This window comes from Ylistrum balloti, unplaced genomic scaffold (genome assembly GCF_031769215.1).
Source record: "Ylistrum balloti isolate Yb309-2 unplaced genomic scaffold, AGI_CSIRO_Ybal_v1 Utg369978, whole genome shotgun sequence".
In the NCBI taxonomy this organism is placed as follows: domain Eukaryota; kingdom Metazoa; phylum Mollusca; class Bivalvia; order Pectinida; family Pectinidae; genus Ylistrum; species Ylistrum balloti.
Genome location: NW_026782067.1, coordinates 106,021 through 125,968, shown reverse-complemented (window position 1 = coordinate 125,968; position 19,948 = coordinate 106,021). Strand labels below are relative to the sequence as shown.

The following is a 19,948-nucleotide window of genomic DNA, read 5'->3' as shown; positions in this document are numbered from 1 at the left end:
ATCATCACTCACCATGTATCATTACTCACAATTAAAACCAGGCAACATCACTCACCATAACAAACCAGGCATCATCACTCACCATCTATCATTACTCACAGTTAAAACCAGGCAACATCACTCACCATAACAAACCAGACATCATCACTCACCATCTATCATTACTCACAGTTAAAACCAGGCAACATCACTCACCATAACAAACCAGACATCATCACTCACCATGTATCATTACTCACAGTTAAAACCAGGCAACATCACTCACCGTTTCAAACCAGGCAACATCACTCATAGTAACTAACCATGTATCATTACTCATGGTAACTAGCATAGTATGTCCAACAGTACACACATTAATTAGGTAAACATTCATATATCTTTATAACAGAAAACTTATATTTTTCAAATTAGTAATTAAATAATTGTTTCAGTCCATATAGAAAACAAGACACAAGAGAAACATCATGTTATCTAAATGCATGGTAACTCGTTTCCTGTAAAAATCCTTCTAAATCAACACAGCAAATGTCATAAAAATAAGCAACTAACATCCTGTGGTTAGTGTTAAAAGTTCAAAGAAAATTGGAAAAAAATTAAGGCAGGAGGAAATATGATATCATGCTTCTTAGACATCTCCTTCAACAGAGGTAAACCAATAGCTAGAAATTTTAAGCAGAATAAGATGCTGATGTTTTTTTCAAACTAATTTCGTTTTTCTTAATTGTTAATCAATAAATCCATAAAAATTTATCTTGTGTTAAAACCAAAATTTATACTCTAATCTCAAGGAGATGCATAAAAACAAATATTGTCACCGAAATTGAAAATAAATCAATAAAAAACATGGTCATAACATTAAATGACAAGACAAACTTTAACTGAAGAAGTTATCAAAATAAACATGCCTTTACCCCATGTATTGGACACCATCATAACGTGTAATTCAAAAAGGAATAACACAAAGAGTGTGACCATAACATTTTCTTTTCTCTGCATATGTATCAACCTATATTTACATAAGGGTGACTTGATATTGCTTGGTGTGCATAAAATACCAATCCTTATATTTACCATTTAATACCCTCAAATTTCCATAGAGCATTTAAAAATCAAATTACCCTATACATGACATTAGAACAACAGTGAGTTAAACTGAACTGCCATATTATAACAGAAGCAGTAGGTGGCGCCACTTGGGCGTCATTAATAATGCCACGACAACAAAACAGTTCCAAGAACAAGTGATTAGATTTTTATTTACTATTTGTCCTAGGAAGTAAAATTCTTCAAAGAGGGTGTGTTAAATGAAAACTTTTCAGATGGTAGGCTGACACATTCCTAAATAGTAACAATATAAGAAATGGACTGCAGGGACAGCATGGTTTCCCATGAGTATATGAAACGTTATAAAACACTTTGGCAATTCTGTTATGAAACTGAATTAAAATTGTAATTAAACAATAACATTTGTATTAACATAGGTACACAGTATTTGTGTAAGAAATAATACAAGGTCAGCTGTGTCAAATAATGAAACAATGTCAAGATCCCTGTGGTTCTCATGTTTTATCAAACAAATAAATATGATTAGAATTAATTCAGATATTGAAGTTTTGAACTCATCACACTGTTTGGGAAGAAATAATGATGTGTCTTCTCAAACTGAAAGTGACCCGCATCAGTAAACATGCCACTGCAATGTGGACAAGAAACGAAAATGGGACTGGTACCAAAATAAATATGAAACTTAAAAACACAGACAAAATATCCAAGCGCTGCCAGAGAAGTGAGCATCCTATTAATTTTATATTGATAAAAACTTAAAAGAAAAAGAATGGTGACAGGAAAGAACTATCTCGACACATTTTGTACCCCTATTTCATCACTTAGTTGGGTTTTTTTTAAGCATGCATGTCAAATGTCTACTTTTACTTAGTGTCAAAAGTGAAAGCAATTCTTTCTACTGAAATTTTGACTCACTCAAGGAAGTTTCTGATATAAAATAACAGGTTCACACTTGACATAAGTGACACCTGTGTTATTCCTGGTCGCTGGTGAAAAAGTGAAAGTAAGGATGACAGCAGCTAATATCAGTCTGGGACACTAGATTTATGAGTTCACATTTACATTTTTGAAAATGGATATTATGCTTTTTTCACAATTGCCTTGAGAAATATTTGGTTTAAAGTTTGTAAAAAGTATATTCTGGACTTCAACTGCACATGCATAAAGATTTATTTTACAACACGGTAAGTCATACAATAGGGGAGGGGAGGGGGTGTTGCACGTTTATTAGAATAAATATGGTACATCTATGATGTAACATCACATCTAGATATCTTATAAGTCTCTTCAAATTTTAACCATATTTCCATAAAGCCTGAGGATATAATTTTGATTTGATTTCTGTATTTTCTTTTGCAAGCTTTATCGCCTTAAATAAATATTGAAAATTCCACACATTGTGGATGGTCAGCTGCATCTAGAGACTATAATATAGATATCTATTTAACCAGATCAATTCTGGTCTAAAAATTTTGTAGGATAGACTTTCATTCAAAAGATGATTTATACATCACACTGAAAGGATCATGCAAAATATACGAGTAAATCAATTAAGAAATAAAAATAGAAGATCAACAATATTAGATCTAAAATCATAATCTTCCAAAACCTTCCATGATTTCTGTTGAAAAACCTAGTAAGAAGTACAGTTAACATACAAGTCAGACAAAGTGATATTCAGTGTACATAGCAACACCTACTGGCAGTTAAAATTGATGCACACATTACATTACCTTAACATCTGAAATCAAAAGTAGTTTATTACATCCACGCTGATATCAATGTATTTTGATAAATTCAACAAAGTAAAGCACAGAAAAGATAGTGTAGGTATTTACCTTGGTGAAGAGAATGGCAAACTGTTTCTTACACTCCAGGTCCATCAACACACTGTAATAGGTTACACATTTGTTAACATTTCCCAGTATAACTACAACTCAACTTGGTCCTCTACTATACCATAAAGTGTCAAAAATACTACAAATCTTGTAGACCAATTAACTAATCAGTACACATGTCTCCCATATTTCTCAGTCAAGAAAAATATTAATGCATGTATCTGCATTTATAGAATATGTTTATGAGATAGTATCAGAGTATCTATTGCCTGTACATTATAATATATAAATATATGTTTTATAAGTATTTTTAAGTCTGACTGAGGTCTAACACAGAAAAGACATGATAATTTACCACAGCTATAATGATTTAGATAGGAATAAATGAATACAATATTTTTTTACTATATTTTAAACTGAATCCATTGACAAAGAAAACAGTTTAATGTCTACTTACCCTGCCATAATGAGCTGGTGGTTGTTCACCCTTGCCACTACAACAGAGAATTAAATATCTGTTATAATTCTCAAGATAACAGCAACATTTCACGAAATACTCTGTGATCTGATAACATTTTAAACTACTATCAAATGTCAGATCAATTTCATTGATGGAATAAGTGTATTCAATGATCATTGCTCCTGCAGGTACTTGTGACTGAGGTAACAGATGGTGCGAGCTCCTTACCCTTCCACAGTTGTGTGTCAATCAGGAGTAACTTCTCCATGATAGACTGGCCATCCTCCTGGGGCTGCATGCTCAGTACACAGAATAAATGACGCAAGCCATCTAGGGAAAGAAAACACACATCATATATAATACTGCAAAAGATCTAAAAGAGTTTTGGCAACAAATCAGAAACCTGTAATGAATCAATTCATCTAGCTGCTCCAGGAATCAGGGTTAAATTCTGTATGTATGAGAAAGCATCAGTTTACACATAATATGGTGTCTAAATAATATTTCAAAAACAAACATAGGAAGGATAAAACACAAAATCTTGACACTGTATTACAGACAATTCACTACTAAGATAATAACATTGTTGATTTTATAAATATGCTAAGCATCAAACAATATTTAAACTATGATATTTGTGACTTAGTGTGAATGTTAAATTACCTGACTTTCCAATGATGGTCTGCAACCACTGGATGATTTTCAAGGCAAATGCCTGATGGGCTACCACGATGGTGTGCATCACCTGTACCTTAAGGGGTTTGTTACCATGACGAGACGTGTTATGCTGTGGATGATATTAGAAATTTGATTAAATTATGACTTCTTACTGTTATCAGACACAAGAACATGCCTAAACAGTGTAGAATAGACTACATTACTTTGGAATCAGACACCAGAACATGCCTAATACTTTGGAATCAGACACCAGAGTGTGCCTAATACTTTGGAATCAGACACCAGAACATGCCTAATACTTTGGAATCAGACACCAGAGTGTGCCTAATACTTTGGAATCAGACACCAGAGTGTGCCTAATACTTTGGAATCAGACACCAGAGTGCGCCTAATACTTTGGAATCAGACACCAGAACATGCCTAATACTGTGGAATCAGACACCAGAATGTGCCTAATACTTTGGAATCAGACACCAGAGTGTGCCTAATACTTTGGAATCAGACACCAGAGTGTGCCTAATACTTTGGAATCAGACACCAGAACATGCCTATTACTTTGGAATCAGACACCAGAACATGACTAATACTTTGGAATCAGACACCAGAGTGTGCCTATTACTTTGGAATCAGACACCAGAACATGCCTAATACTTTGGAATCAGACACCAGAGTGTGCCTATTACTTTGGAATCAGACACCAGAACATGCCTAATACTTTGGAATCAGACACCAGAGTGTGCCTAATACTTTGGAATCAGACACCAGAGTGTGCCTAATACTTTGGAATCAGACACCAGAGTGTGCCTAATACTTTGGAATCAGACACCAGAACATGCCTATTACTTTGGAATCAGACACCAGAACATGCCTAATACTTTGGAATCAGACACCAGAGTGTGCCTAATACTTTGGAATCAGACACCAAAACATGACTAATACTTTGGAATCAGACACCAGAGTGTGCCTATTACTTTGGAATCAGACACCAGAACATGCCTAATACTTTGGAATCAGACACCAGAACATGCCTAATACTTTGGAATCAGACACCAGAGTGTGCCTAATACTTTGGAATCAGACACCAGAACATGCCTAATACTTTGGAATCAGACACCAGAACATGCCTAATACTTTGGAATCAGACACCAGAACATGCCTAATACTTTGGAATCAGACACCAGAGTGTGCCTAATACTTTGGAATCAGACACCAGAACATGCCTAATACTTTGGAATCAGACACCAGAACATGCCTAAACAGTGTATATAGACCACATTACTTTGGAAACAGTACACTTATAGTTTAGTTATTAACAAAATTTTTTGGATTTAATTGCCCGTTCACTTTTGATTTGGTTTCTGAATCTGCAGTAAACGTTAGTCAAGATTTCAGTATTAATCTGAAAGAATAACTAAGACTTTGTTCGTTTATCACAGATATATACATTGTACAATTACCAGCATGTGCACCTCTGTTATACGATAAATTCCAATAGATTGTGCATCAGTGATTCTGGTGTATCCCTTACCTCAATTATGTTACGGGCTTTTTCACATGAAGAAAAATTGCCACTTCTCACATTACTTCTTCCCTGTTAAAATAGATGAGATTTACAACTTATTTTGTAAAATTTCAAAACAAAAAATAAAAATGAACCATTCAAATTGTTATTCATCATCAGTGTAGTTACTCATTGATTTCTAACATAATCATTCTTTTTAAAAAAATCTTTTTGTGAGAAAAGCTTGCATGAAAATTACCTCTCTGTCAACAGTCGTAGCAAACTCAACTGCCTCTTTCTGTGTACAATCCACAGCTCTCTGCAGTGCGACTATCACCTGGGTCAATGTGAGCAAGGTCTGGCATGAGTAACAGCAAATTGTAGCAGAAAGACCCACATTTGTACATTTTCCCCAATTATTTTAGCCTATCAGTATTTGTTTACTAGTAAAACATAACCATTAGAAAAATAGTGTCCATGCCTATAAATGTTTAAATTAACACTAAGAATCGTAAATGAGGCATAAGTCGATAGTTATTAACCTGCTTTTCAAATACAATTTTTTGTCCAAAATCTTCTACACAATTGTTTGGAATATTCAACACACCAACTGAAATGTCCAAGGAAATCTGAAAATTCAGAAATCAGGCCCATGGATATAAAAATAATAAAAGATAAAGCTATGTCACAAACACATATTTTGTAGCTATAAAGGGAGGTAACAACTAGGAAGGTAGAGGGTATCATTTCTGGTTCAAATCACACTTGCGGGGAGCAAGGTGACAAACCTGTTCATAAGTGTGCACTTCATCGTTGAAAAGCATGGTGATATAGCTGTCCTCCAGTTCTCCCTCAGGCTGGAGGTCTGGAGGCAGGTTGTCACATTGTTCCCATGTAAGCATCTCCATAGTGTAACGTAGCACAGCCATAAGTAGGGCACTTGCCCTGTCTGTTAGCTCATCTGGCAGCCTCTCCATGGGGTTCTGGAATATGTTAAGAAAATAAAGATTAATTCAAAATATCTTTTAGGGTGAATTTTTTCAACTTCTCATACCATAATAAACAAACATCTGCCTATACATCAATGTACATAAAATATATTTGTGTATTTGTGTCATTCATAGAACATTTTGTCTGTTAGAATATTTGATTTGAAAAATTCCATCTTTTCAAGAATGCCTAATAAAACCTTCTTTTCACTGAAGAAACCAGCGTTAAATCAAGATGCAAGTTCTAAGTCCTGTACTCATAGAATTTCTAGACATGCTTTACCTTTACATTATGGCACCCAAAATTTTTAGCAGTAAACTTGAAAAGGACAAAATATATTTCAGACTGGTTACTGGAAACTCTTTAACAACTTTCTGTTGGTTAGAATATGCCTCTACAAGGAACCAGTAGTTAAAAAATATTCTGTGAAAAATTATCTTTCGTTAATCTTTTCCTAAGCTGTCATCATATATCTCATCAGATTAGCATATAACAACAGAAGCACAACCATTTGTATTTTTACCACAATTACACAGGTATAACTAGAAGATACAAACCTCCTGTGAGGTATCATGCTGTTTAGCCTGGTGGTTACTACAGAAAGGTGCTGTCTTCCATGCCTCACTGTCCCCACAGTCACAGTACCCTCCTCCCCCAGAAGTACTCATCTGAAAGTAAGATGTACCAGACTACAGTGTAAAGATATAACTGAATCTGCTCTTGTAATCAAATCTCTCCTTATTACATCACCTTTATTACTTATCAAATGAAACAATGATCATTTAAAAACAAAACATAAATTTTGAGTTTTCCCAGTCCAAAGTAACATGTTATGTGTATGATGTTTAGAAATGATGGAAAATGAACAACTCTGATATCCGATAGCTATATAGAAATCAGTAAAACATCTCAGCATACATATACTTGTGCTTTCTATCAATAAGAATATGAGTAAACTGTAGATCAAGGTTTGCTGGTTTTAACATACAGGCCTTTTTCCTACTACTTCGGAAAGTGTGCCCCTAACTTTCAATTAGGGAATAATTGAGGAAAGATAGTAAAATAAATTTGTTCATATTTAATAAAAATTCATAGGTTTTATTTTTCTCCTGTGCTGATCATAACACTTTTTTAAAGTAAATACACAAAACACAAAACCATCACACATGAAGCCACCGCTGATTGACTTTCAACAAATTGCACATTAGACAGCATCATCTATATTCTTTGACAATTTGTTAAACCACCCTTGTTTTGAGAATTTTAATGCACTGATTGGGAAAATTATAAAGTTTTTGCCATTAGGAATCAGGTCCATATCCAACTCTAAATTTTACAGAATGAAGCCCTATCCACTTAGCTTTGACCTTCCCTTCCCATATATATGTTTTATATATCTACACGCCTTATCCACTTAGATTTGACCTTCCCTTCCCATATATATGTTTTATATATCTACACGCCTTATCCACTTAGATTTGACCTCCCTTCCCACAACCCTGTATGTGGTGTTTTATATATCTACACAAAGGCAGCTGAGGAGTGAAAGCCACCCCTATAAACATTTTCATCAGCTCTATGATGTCTGACTTAAACATCTAACAACAGATCCCAGAGGGATCTTGGCGCCCACCATTTGAGGATCTGTTTTCAGTTCTTGAAGATTTGTTTATTTTTTTTGTTTGTTACAGGTGTTGTAAATGTTAATGAACTGGTCTTCATTGAATGCACTCAATGATGGCACAAGATATTTTTATTAAGCACCTATTAGCAAATATCATTTGAAAAAGATCCCAAAGTATTATTAGATAGCAGTCAGTTACAGGTGGATAATGGACAATATGCTTGTGCTGTATTACTGTCGACATCCAAGATGGCTGCCTGTGGGCCACCTTGATTTCAAATCAGTCCAAAAAAGGTAAAATGCACAACTAGGGACCAAGGGAAACCAATATCTATGAAATATCAGCAGGATCCATCCAGGACTTCCTCAGATATAGCAGTAACAAGATTTTACTCTCAAAATCCAAGATGGCTGCCTTTCAGCCATCTTGATTTCGGATCAGTCCAAAAAGGTATAATGCACAACTTGAAACCAAAGGGAACCTGCATATGAAATTTGAGAAAGATCCATCCAGTACTTTCCAAGAAATAGCGGTAACAAACTTTTACATTCAAAATCCAAGATGGCCACCTCTCCGCCATCTTGAATTCGAATCTGTCCGAAAAAGGTACAATGCACAACTAGGGACCAAGGGGAAACTGCATATGGAATTTGAGAAAGATCCATCCAGTACTTTCCAAGAAATAGCAGGAACAAACTTTTACATCCAAAATCGAAGATGGCCACCTGTCAGCCATCTTGAATTCGAATCAGTCCAAAAAAGGTACAATGCACAACTAGGGACTAAGGGGAAACTGCATATGAAATTTGAGAAAGATCCATCCAGTACTTTCCAAGAAATAGCAGTAACAAACTTTTACTTCCAAAATCCAAGATGGCTGCCTGTCGGCCATCTTGAATTCGAATCAGTCCAAAAAAGGTACAATGCACAACTAGGGACTAAGGGGAAACTGCATATGAAATTTGAGGAAGATCCATCCAGTAATTTCTCAGAAATAGCAGTAACAAACTTTTACTTTCAAAATCCAAGATGGCCACCTCTCCGCCATCTTGAATTCGAATCAGTCCAAAAAAGGTACAATGCACAACTAGGGACCAAGGGGAAACTGCATATGAAATTTGAGAAAGACCCATCCAGTACTTTCCAAGAAATAGCAGTAACAAACTTTTACTTCCAAAATCCAAAATCCAAGATGGCTGCCTGTCGGCCATCTTGAATTCGAATCAGTCCAAAAAAGGTACAATGCACAACTAGGGACTAAGGGGAAACTGCATATGAAATTTGAGGAAGATCCATCCAGTAATTTCTCAGAAATAGCAGTAACAAACTTTTACTTTCAAAATCCAAGATGGCCACCTCTCCGCCATCTTGAATTCGAATCAGTCCAAAAAAGGTACAATGCACAACTAGGGACCAAGGGGAAACTGCATATGAAATTTGAAAAAGATCCATCCAGTACTATTCCAGAAATAGCGGTAACAAACTTTTACTTCCAAAATCCAAGACGGCCACCTGTCGGCCATCTTGAATGCGAATCAGTTCAAAAAAGGTACAATGCACAACTAGGGACTAAGGGGAAACTGCATATGAAATTTGAGGAAGATCCATCCTGTAATTTCTCAGAAATAGCATTAACAAACTTTTACTTCCAAAATCCAAGATGGCCACCTGTCGGCCATCTTGAATGCGAATCAGTTCAAAAAAGGTACAATGCACAACTAGGGACCAAGGGGAACCTGCATATGAAATTTGAGAAAGATCCATCCTTCACTTTTCCAGAAATAGCGGTAACAAGAATTGTTTACGGACGGACGGACCACGGACCACAGACGCAGGGCGATTTGAATAACCCACCATCTATTTGAATAGATGGTGGGCTAAAAATGTAAATATTTTAAAATGATGCTTCAGTTAGACCTCACTGTTATGTACTATGCCATACCAACTGTAGAACAACTATGACACACAAATAGGTCAATACCTTGTATCTGTGTTTTTTATGGTCACTTTTCTGGAAACAGTCTATACATAGGACACATGTTGGATCATTGGCACAATCCCTGAAATAAAGAGGTACAAACATAACTCTGAAATGTGTTTCTATTGTACAGTATGTAAATATATAATGCTAACAGGAATACCTACTATGAATTTAATTCTAACTATCTCCATGACAATAGAGCTATATAATTAAACACATACCAAAATAAAGACATACTTATACTAGCGTTCCTTCCAGAGAAAATTTTAATCTCAAGACTTTTTATCAATCGATAACGATGTCATCAACATTTATTTTAATATGAACAATATTAATACTATATGTACAAGTTCATGACATCTTATACATAAAAAACAAGCATTGAACTTGAGAACGAGTGACTCTATCATATATCTAAAGCATTATTTATGTATATATAATTAGCTGCATCTAGTTAACAGAATGTTCACATTGACTTAATACCACTATAAAATAATGAATCTACCTGCATGAGTATGTGGGCTCCCCATACTTGAACACTTTACCACAGAACTGGGACGGGCAATCTTTTTCCTTGAGTTCCTTAAACTTGACTTCAGGGTCACCATTACAAAGGAAAAATTCCATAGGCCGAAACAGAAACTTTTCTGCCAAGCGATCTTCTTTGGCAGGGTCATAACCATGACCCAGAACCACCAGTACATAGCATTTCCAATGCTGCTTTAAAGCAGCAAGAAGCTCCCCTTTGTGGCAACTATCTAGCCATTCCTGTAAATATAGTGAGCAAAAGAGACAAATTAATCCTACTTTTTAACTGCTCATGTCTGGTGTTGAAATGTGTCAGATCACAGTATTTGCACATAAAGTAAGAAGCTGATAGGCCTAGAGTCCATATTTCTACAAGGACTTCTTCAAAAACATCTAAGCCAAACAAAAGCCAGAGTAGGTAATTTTGATAGCAAAGAAACTTTTTTGGGGGCATTAAACTAAAGGCAAGATATGAAGAACCGTGCCTATATGAAGTTAACAAACAATGGCATGAAACTCTGTTTTAGTTCAATGTTCCCCACAACCCTGAATAAGGATACAATTTCCCTAAAATTGGTGAAATTCAAGGCCTGTACCTCCAGTTTTCAAGCGCTCTCATATATAGATATATTGTTTGGCATATTCTGTAGCCCCAGTTTTGAAAGTCAAGGGGAACACTGTTAATTGTACTCACTTATGATACAAAATTACATAATATATTAAAAAGATTTTACTTGAAACTATAAAATAACCTAAGTTTATAATGACATCATGGATGTTAATTTTTTATAGGTTGAAAAAACAAGTTACACTGAACATAGTGTTGTAAACAGCATAAATAGCAATAGATTAGATAACACAATTTCAGAGTACAGGTGAGCCTTGACTAATTTGAACCCCAGCAGTGGCAGGGTGTTTTTCGTTACTACTTCCTTTTACAGATTTTGTACATGTGCTGTTAACTACTCCAAAGACAGAACCTATTGGAGACTGAGATTCTTGCTTGGAGGTACTGAACATGGGTTGTAGTTATATTTGGGGTCAAAGACTTTGTGAAGGAGGGAGAAGTGGAGAATACAGGTCAATTTATTAGTCTTGGCTAGTGACAATTTCCCTTCAGTTGTGCAGTAGTGTCTGGATAGAGACTGAAGGGTTGCTGTGTGAACCCAAGCAGTGGCAGGATGTTTTTATTACTCCTCCCTATTACATATGTATTAGGTTTTATTTCTGGTGCAGGATACCAGGCACAACACATATTACATATATTTCTTATGATATCAACTGTTTTCCCAATATTTATGTAGCTTGTTTGAAATGTTCACACTCAATATCATGTCTTCAGAGAGCTTGATGTACTTGTTTTGAATTCCCAGGAATTTTTCATGGAACTGAAGAAAATCTGTCATTTTGATTCAACATGAATTTTACCCTTTTCCAGTCATCTTTTAGGTAAGCAACCCCTACATATCTAGAAACATGGGAAAACAAGTTTTTAAAATTTTTTGATAAAAATCATGTTTTCATAATAATGATGTTAACATAGCAACCAGAATGTTGAATACCGGTATTTGAAAAATATTAATTTCCTATCATTAGATCATTATCATTTGTGAACTACTGGATTAGAGACCTAAGTATATGTTTATGCCAGAAAATTACTTATTGATGGTTGTTGCCATGGTTACCAGCTTAATTTTCAGATATAATATGTTGTTAAGATTAGCAAATTTTATTTCTGACTGCCCAAATTTCATTAAATTAGAAAACAAGAAAAAGTTTTTATAATAAATTAGTTGTGCAAGATATTTTTACTAAAGTGTTAAAGAAGTTAATGATGTTATCGATGTGCTTCCGTTCACAAGATATCAAGGGTCTTCCCTTCCTTATTAACCTATAAATCAGTTGTTGGATCACCCAAAATGAAACCCTCTAATGTGTGATGTTTTATAAATTTCATCTTGACTAATCAGAATGCGTGTATTATCTCATTCTGATCATTCTTTTCTCTTTCCTCAGTTTAGAGTATGCTCTTTGATGACAAACACATCCCTGTATTTAATATTAAAAAATGTCACCTTACTGCTTACACAGATTTAAATTTGTTCATATATCTAAACAAATTTAGGAATTTGTCAACCAGTAAATGAAAGTTGCTTTTTTTCCATTTATTTCATATTCATGTTTAAGTCTCTATGGCTTTTTGATGTTTCTTAAATGAAGATTGTGTTTGAAAATGTTTGATAAAAAATCACAAAATCCATTAAAGTAGAATTGGTATGTTAAAACACTTGAATTCAAAAAATGCTACTGAAGTGAAATTTGAGTCTTAAACACTTGAGTAGAAATTATTTTACTAGGAAAAATATATCTAAAACCACTGAAGAAGAAATCAATATTTACTAAAGTGAAAATTATGTGTTAATTACTTCAAAGGACTATATGGTTAGATTTCCTTATTTTTTTCCATGCATTTGATTTCGGGCAAGCACTGAAAAACTTAAAATTAGACTCTTCATAAAATTTTAACATTCTCTGAGGGAAATTGATAAAGATTATCAGCTTCAAACTAACACTAGCTGACACTCGCTGTTTTGTTTACCACCAAACCCTGTTTTGATTGGCAATACCTAAGTCCATTATGTGACCTTTCAGAGCTTCGCTTTAACCCGCCGTTTTAATATAATTTTTTACTCTATATAATTATATCACTAGCCAAAACTTAATTTGCAAGTCATGTTTCATTTCCTATTTTGTAAAATGACCATAATGTTTCACACTAAACATGTGATAGAGCAAAAAAAATTCATTTGAATAAATCTTAATTCATTATTTTGATGTTGTTAATAAAATGGTTATGCAAACTTTAAAGAATCATAATCAACAGAAAGTACACAATTTTAAACAGATATTTAAATGGGTGATAGGCACAAAAGCGAGTGTTGACTAGCGTTAATTTGAAGCTGATTAATCTTTATCATTTTCTCTCAGAGAGTGTTATACTTTTGCAAAGAATCAAATTTTAAGTACTACAACGCTTACCCAAAATAAAACACATAGGGAAAAATAACAAAATCGAACCATTTAGTTCCTTTAAGTGTACTTGGTATTAATCCTAAAATGACCACACATAGTGTTGATGGTTCCATACAGTATTCATAACTTTACACTTTCTTGGGTGGAATACCATCTTCCATTGTTTTTTCCAAACTGCCAGTCTATCCATTTTCCCCTTTTCTGAACTTGACATGTGATATTTTCTTTTTTCTTCTTTATATTTAACAGTTGAACTTTGCATGTATTTAAGCAGACATTTTCCAGACCACTACTAAAGTTAATTTGTGTCATTTTATAATAATTGCTACATCATTGCTGCTTCTCTACTGTATTGCATATTGTTGTACTTAAATGCATGCTCATATTCAACAGACCATGACTTTAATATCATATTATTGTAAATCATACGTAATTGAGTATTTCAATATTTCTAAATAGGATAATCATATCAGCATTAATACTTAATTTGATTATGAAATAACTCTACATTTACTCTATCCTATGAAAAATTGCAGACGAATGCGCATTACGATTTTTACCAGGGACAAACAGTTTTCTGACAAAAATCTCTACATTTTATCTGGCTTACTCGGCAGCTTACCTTAACTAATACTTGTTGGATGAATGCTCTTGTTGGAGCATTTGATTTCAGTGCCATCATGCCATCATTTATGTTCTATTTTCTATTTCGAAAGGCCCGACTTCGTCATTTTGCGAAGTCTTATTTCAAATTCAAGCTTCTCACTGATTTTGAATTGTGTGTGTTGACAATATTGTACATAATACATAGTTCCGAGCTCATACGACAATTGACGTTATTGCATCGCATCATTCAGTGTAGCATTATCTTTGGCCATGAAATATAATGATGATTTCTCAAGACAAGTTATTAAGCAATGAAAAAGAGAGCTGCAAAGTATATATTTGATGTTAATATACTAGGACTAAAATTTCGACAACAATTTAGCCGAACACCGTTGATCTCAGTTTTGTTGACGTTTGTATTGCATGAGTTTGCATTATCGCCAGATAATTACTCAACTTTCAGCAATTTTAAAAACAAGAAGCATAATGGAAGATATATCAAACGTGAACATTGTTCCTTGTGAGAAATCCAGATTTTTAAAGCCATTGCGAATGTTGTTTAAACAGGTAAGAACTTGTCACGTGATCGCCAGATAATTGTGCTAGCCTAAATAAGGAAACACCAAAATATGACACCTGCAAATGCCCTAGTTTCACTTTGACTCCTAACGTTAATTTGATAATAGCTAGACTACCGTATAAATTTCCCCCAGGCGAATCGAGTAAAACGAGTTATTTGTTAATTTAAAAACTGTTATTGAAATCACAAGATAGATATTTAAACAAAAGGCAAAGGACGTGTCTGTTGTTATATCAGTTCTTGGACCTTTGTTTAAATAAAATCAGGCATTTGAATGCTTTGACAAATTTTTGACCCGATAATGTTTTCTTTTTACAAACGTATTGTATCTTTTTTTCTCTTGAACAAATTGACCAAATATCAAGATTATATATTGGCTTGTCCAAAGAAGTTCATAGACTAGTTTAATGAATTAAATCCTATGATGGGTCAAGGATATTTTTTTTCACAAACTGTGTCAAGCATTATTCCTAGAATATATTAACAGAGTTCATTATTTATGTCAATGCCTCCGCTTGGAATCGAACCCAGAACCCCTGGCTTACTAGTCTGACGCTCAACCAATCAAGCTAAAGAGAAGTTCTCTCTAGCTGAGTGGTATATTGCGGCTAGTATTTTACCAGGGTTACATATATTGTCAAGATGCGGGGATATCAAGATTCCAGGCCTTTCTCTTAAATCAGAAAAATGTGTTGTAACATATATCCAATTCACAACTGTAAATAAGGGTCAAGGTCACTTCATTTTTTTAAGGAAAAGATGATAAACACCTTGGCAGAGAACAAGGTGATAAAGTAGAAACTGCCCAAATAGCAGTCACTGTGGTTTGGTGAAATATTGAGAGGAACTCAGTAATTGACAGCAGATTACTTTGTACATCTACAAGGAAAATTATCTATTTTTATTTCTAAGATTTTGCATGATATGTCAATATGCCACTGACTTCTATTATCGGAATGATTGTAGACTGGTTGGTTATTTATAGAATGGTAGAGACAAGGTATGGGATGCTCTTCAGGTACACGATAGGTAAGTTTAAACTGAATTAAAGCAATGGAATGAATTATAACATCATAAACAAAAATATATTGATTTATTGATTTGCTTGGAATGTTAAATAAACTGATATAATGTTTAGAAATGTGTTACATTTGTCCTTCTGTAATATGTAAAGAGCTGTTATATGTTGTAAAGTTGTGTTCCTATTTATTTGATAATCTTTTCACCATTAGATAGATATGTTAATTGATTAGTTTTTAGATGGACAAGTTAAAGATAACAAATTAAGTCATAGAATTTATGTGAACTTTGATATCAGTAATCATTTCTCTTGCAGTGTTGTAATCCTTATCTTCAACAAGACCAGAAATGTATTTGTATTTGTTAAACAATTCCGTCCAGGTAGGTGAACTGTTACTTAAATTTCAGTTCTTAAGTTTAAGTAAATGATAAATAAGTAATATGTAGTAATCTTAGTGTATAGGTATTGCTGTCGGTCAATGATATCCGGTTCTTCATATTAAGGGTGGAAGTGGGTAGAGTCATCAATTAAACAGAATGTGAGAACTGTTTTGTTGTTGTGTCAGTATGTAATATGTTGAGATTCAATATTATGCTTAAACACTATTTTGATTGACTAATTTGACAGAATTTTCAAAATATCAATTAAGATTTTTGTGATCTATTAAAATTATTGAAATAATTGTTCATGAGGTTGAGCTAGGTACATTGATCTGTCAAATCAGGGAAGTTACTGCTACTGATTGTAGAAAGAGATAGATCGTACTAGATATGTCAAAATTTATTCAAATTTTTCAGGTACACAAATACGTGATAGAGAATTTGTATCCAAGGCATTTTCATAGTTTATTTTTCTAGTCACTGCTCAGGTTAATGGACTTTCAAATCTTTTCTGCAAATATTAATTTGTACAATTCAATATTGTGAACAAAAATTTGTTGAATTTGAATAACAAATACATGGTGAATTTTTTTTTTTTTTTTTTTTTACATTTTTCAATGATAGTCAAAATTTGGCAAACATTCAGTACTCGAGGCTATGTCCTAGGTTTTGTGATGAAAAGTACAGAAATTGTTTTTTTTTTGTTGAATTTAAATTTCAAGAATTTAAGTGACTGCTGAGATCAAATTTTCTTATGAGTGTAAATAGATGTGAAGAGATTTTAAAACTAAATTAGTTTCCTGACATTAAATGTTATTTGTTACAGCTGTATATTTGAGTTGCTCCAAAGTGACAGAAGAAAATGGCTGTAGACAAATTAAGACTACTGAGAATCCTCCAAACATGGGTGTGACCTATGAACTGTGTGCTGGAATAGTGGATAAGGACATTAGCAACCAGAGGATAGCACAGGCAGAGGTGATGGAGGAGTGTGGCTACCAGGTTCCTTTAGAAAGCATAGAACCAGTAACTTCATATAGGTAAATATGGCTAAAAAATGCCTTTGTTAGGCATAGAACTAGTCACTTCATACAGGCCAATATGGCTAACAACTGCCTTTATAAGGGAGAGAACTAGTTACTGCATACAGGTCAATATGGCTAACAACTGCCTTTATAAGGGAGAGAACTAGTCACTTCATACAGGTCAATATATATGGCTAACAACTGCCTTTATAAGGGAGAGAACTAGTCACTTCATACAGGTCAATATGGCTAACAACTGCCTTTATAAGGCATAGAACTAGTCACTTCATACAGGTCACTATGGATAACAACTACCTTCACTAGTCATAGAGCTAATCATTTCATACATGTAATATGGTTAACAATTGTCATTATAAATCATATAACCAGTGATCATTTCATACAGATAAATACAGCTAGACGCTGCTCCCAGAAAGAATAAAGCTTCATATTATGAAATATGTTAAATATGGTTATCAGCAACAGTTAGTAAGCATAGAAAAAGTCACTTCATATAGGAAAATGGCATTGCTAACTTACTAGTTGTTAAAAAAAAAGACAAGAAAATACCATCATATCAACACAAGCATAATCCAAACTCGAAATCAATAAAAATAGGGCAAAATATGAACACAAGACATGTAATTTTTCCACATTCCTCAGACTCTTGTAATGTTATTCTCCTTTATTTCAGGAGTGGAGTAGGCACAACAGGGGCACTACAGAATCTTTACTTTGCTGAAGTTACCGACCAGATGAGGGTAGGAGCTGGAGGGGGCGTGGCAGAGGAGGGGGAACTGATAGAGGTGGTGGAGATACCACTTTGTGATGGGAAGTCCTTCATCACTGACATGAGCTATAACAAACCTGTTGCCATGATGTATGCTCTTATGTGGTTCTTTGACGTAAAAGCCAAACATTATTTGAATGGAAATAACCTTTGACCTTCCATAGAACATATTGCAGTTAATATAGTATTAATGTATTTGGATTATTTAGTAAGGAGTTGAGGATTTTGTTTCTTAATAATTTTTCATGCATTAGGTTTTTGGAACCAATACATAAGATCTGACTAAAAGTCAAGCAGCAGGCGTGATAGTACATGTTGGATGGACTTAATACAGGTAGATAAATACAGTAACATAGGTAACCTGTCATTCAATGACAAGTGGCAATACAGCTGAGTTGGATAATTAATTTGTCTTGTTTAAAGGTCACTGGTTTGCCTGTTGGTTCCAATGTTGTATACCCTGTCTGTGATTGCCACAGTTCATTCTACACCATCTGTATCCAAAGGATAAAACATTTGTACAAATTCATCTCATTTGTTTGCAGCAAAAATGACAATATTTTGTAATCGGTTCAATAGTTTTGGTTTGTTTTTGTATATGAAAAACAGCAAGAAAATACCAACATGTCAGCACAATCATAATCCAGGTTCAAATTCAATACAACAAAGGCAAAATATTAACAAAAGAAAGATTTACATGGAGACTCCTGAAAATGTACATGGAGAATAAGACCAGGGGTTTCAGGAAGATTAAGCATCGTCTTCTTCATCAACAACACCCACCATGTAAATTTTGGTCAATCCAAGTACATTATGTCATGTTCTTAAATGAGAACAAGGTACACAACAATGGAACCAACAAGCAAACTAATGAGCATCAAACACGTCCAGCTTCATATCACACACAGAAATAGAATATTTCTCAAGGAATCACTATGACCTCTGTCAACCTACAAAGACACCAATAATATATATGAATATGAAATTAAACAACATTGATGGATGTCACTTACTTGCAGTCATGATTATATCAACATCATTAACTTTGTAATTTTTCTGTAATTCTGACAAAAAGATTGAAATGTAAACCTTAAACATACTTGTCATTGTAATCATCATTCTAACAGTAGTGAATTTCATGATAATTTGTGCTGATCTCCATTAATTATGTATTTTTTAATAAGCTTAGTGTGTTTTTCTTCATTTTAGCATTTGTAACATAAAAATGCAAGACCTTCTGTGATACAATAAAATAAATAAAGATGGATTACTTTGGATTTTGACAAAATCATTTGCAAAATAAAGACACCTAAATGTATTCAAATGATGACAATTGAAAACAATGGCAAAATAAAGCAAACAGATATCTTTAAATGATGACAGTGGAAAACAATGGCAAAATAAAGCAAACAGATATCTTTAAATGATGACAGTGGAAAACAATGATAAACACACAAAAGGTCTTACCTGGTAAGAAAACCATGATATTTTAACAGGTTTAGATGTACATTGGCTATATCAAATGTCCAACAGAATCAAACAAATGTTACAGGTATCTAATACCAATCTGGCATCACCCATGTCTCTGAACTTAATACTTGGACTTGTTCCTTCCCAGCGGTATGTAATTACTGATGTTGCAGTGCTGAGTTATTTCTACTGAATTGTTTTTCATGCCTTGCTGGCATTTAAGCCCACCATCATCAGATGGTAGGCTATTCAAATCGCCCTACATCCTTGTCCATTTGTCCCTCATTCCCCTGTCCGTAAAACAGTTTTTCTTATCGCTAGTTCTTGAGAACTACCTCATAGGTCATTCTCAGATTTCATGTGTAGACTCCCCTTGG

The 19,948-nt window shown here is 34.1% G+C and overlaps 2 protein-coding genes across 3 annotated transcripts in view; one reads left to right on the top strand and one right to left on the bottom strand.

The window, feature by feature from the left end:
* Positions 1 to 14,423, bottom strand: part of LOC132547786 (E3 ubiquitin-protein ligase UBR2-like) — a 45,725-nt gene extending 31,302 nt beyond the window's left edge. For both annotated transcript variants that reach the window (XM_060211589.1, XM_060211588.1), the window contains exons 1-11: positions 14,322 to 14,423; positions 10,644 to 10,906; positions 10,139 to 10,217; positions 7,090 to 7,200; positions 6,331 to 6,525; positions 5,802 to 5,879; positions 5,570 to 5,632; positions 4,027 to 4,150; positions 3,592 to 3,693; positions 3,361 to 3,397; positions 2,904 to 2,955 (exon numbers count right to left, since the gene is read on the bottom strand). In XM_060211589.1, coding sequence (XP_060067572.1) covers positions 2,904 to 2,955; positions 3,361 to 3,397; positions 3,592 to 3,693; positions 4,027 to 4,150; positions 5,570 to 5,632; positions 5,802 to 5,879; positions 6,331 to 6,525; positions 7,090 to 7,200; positions 10,139 to 10,217; positions 10,644 to 10,906; positions 14,322 to 14,381 — 1,164 coding nt within the window. In that variant the 5' untranslated portion in view covers positions 14,382 to 14,423. The remainder of the gene's footprint in view (positions 1 to 2,903; positions 2,956 to 3,360; positions 3,398 to 3,591; positions 3,694 to 4,026; positions 4,151 to 5,569; positions 5,633 to 5,801; positions 5,880 to 6,330; positions 6,526 to 7,089; positions 7,201 to 10,138; positions 10,218 to 10,643; positions 10,907 to 14,321) is intronic.
* Positions 14,424 to 14,791: 368 nt separating this feature from the next.
* Positions 14,792 to 19,337, top strand: LOC132547796 (uridine diphosphate glucose pyrophosphatase NUDT14-like). The gene is made up of 5 exons (XM_060211599.1): positions 14,792 to 14,872; positions 15,871 to 15,914; positions 16,222 to 16,286; positions 17,113 to 17,326; positions 18,006 to 19,337. The coding sequence occupies exons 1-5, from the start codon at positions 14,792 to 14,794 to the stop codon at positions 18,253 to 18,255; spliced, it is 654 nt and encodes a 217-aa protein (XP_060067582.1). The 3' UTR covers positions 18,256 to 19,337.
* Positions 19,338 to 19,948: the final 611 nt, after the last annotated feature.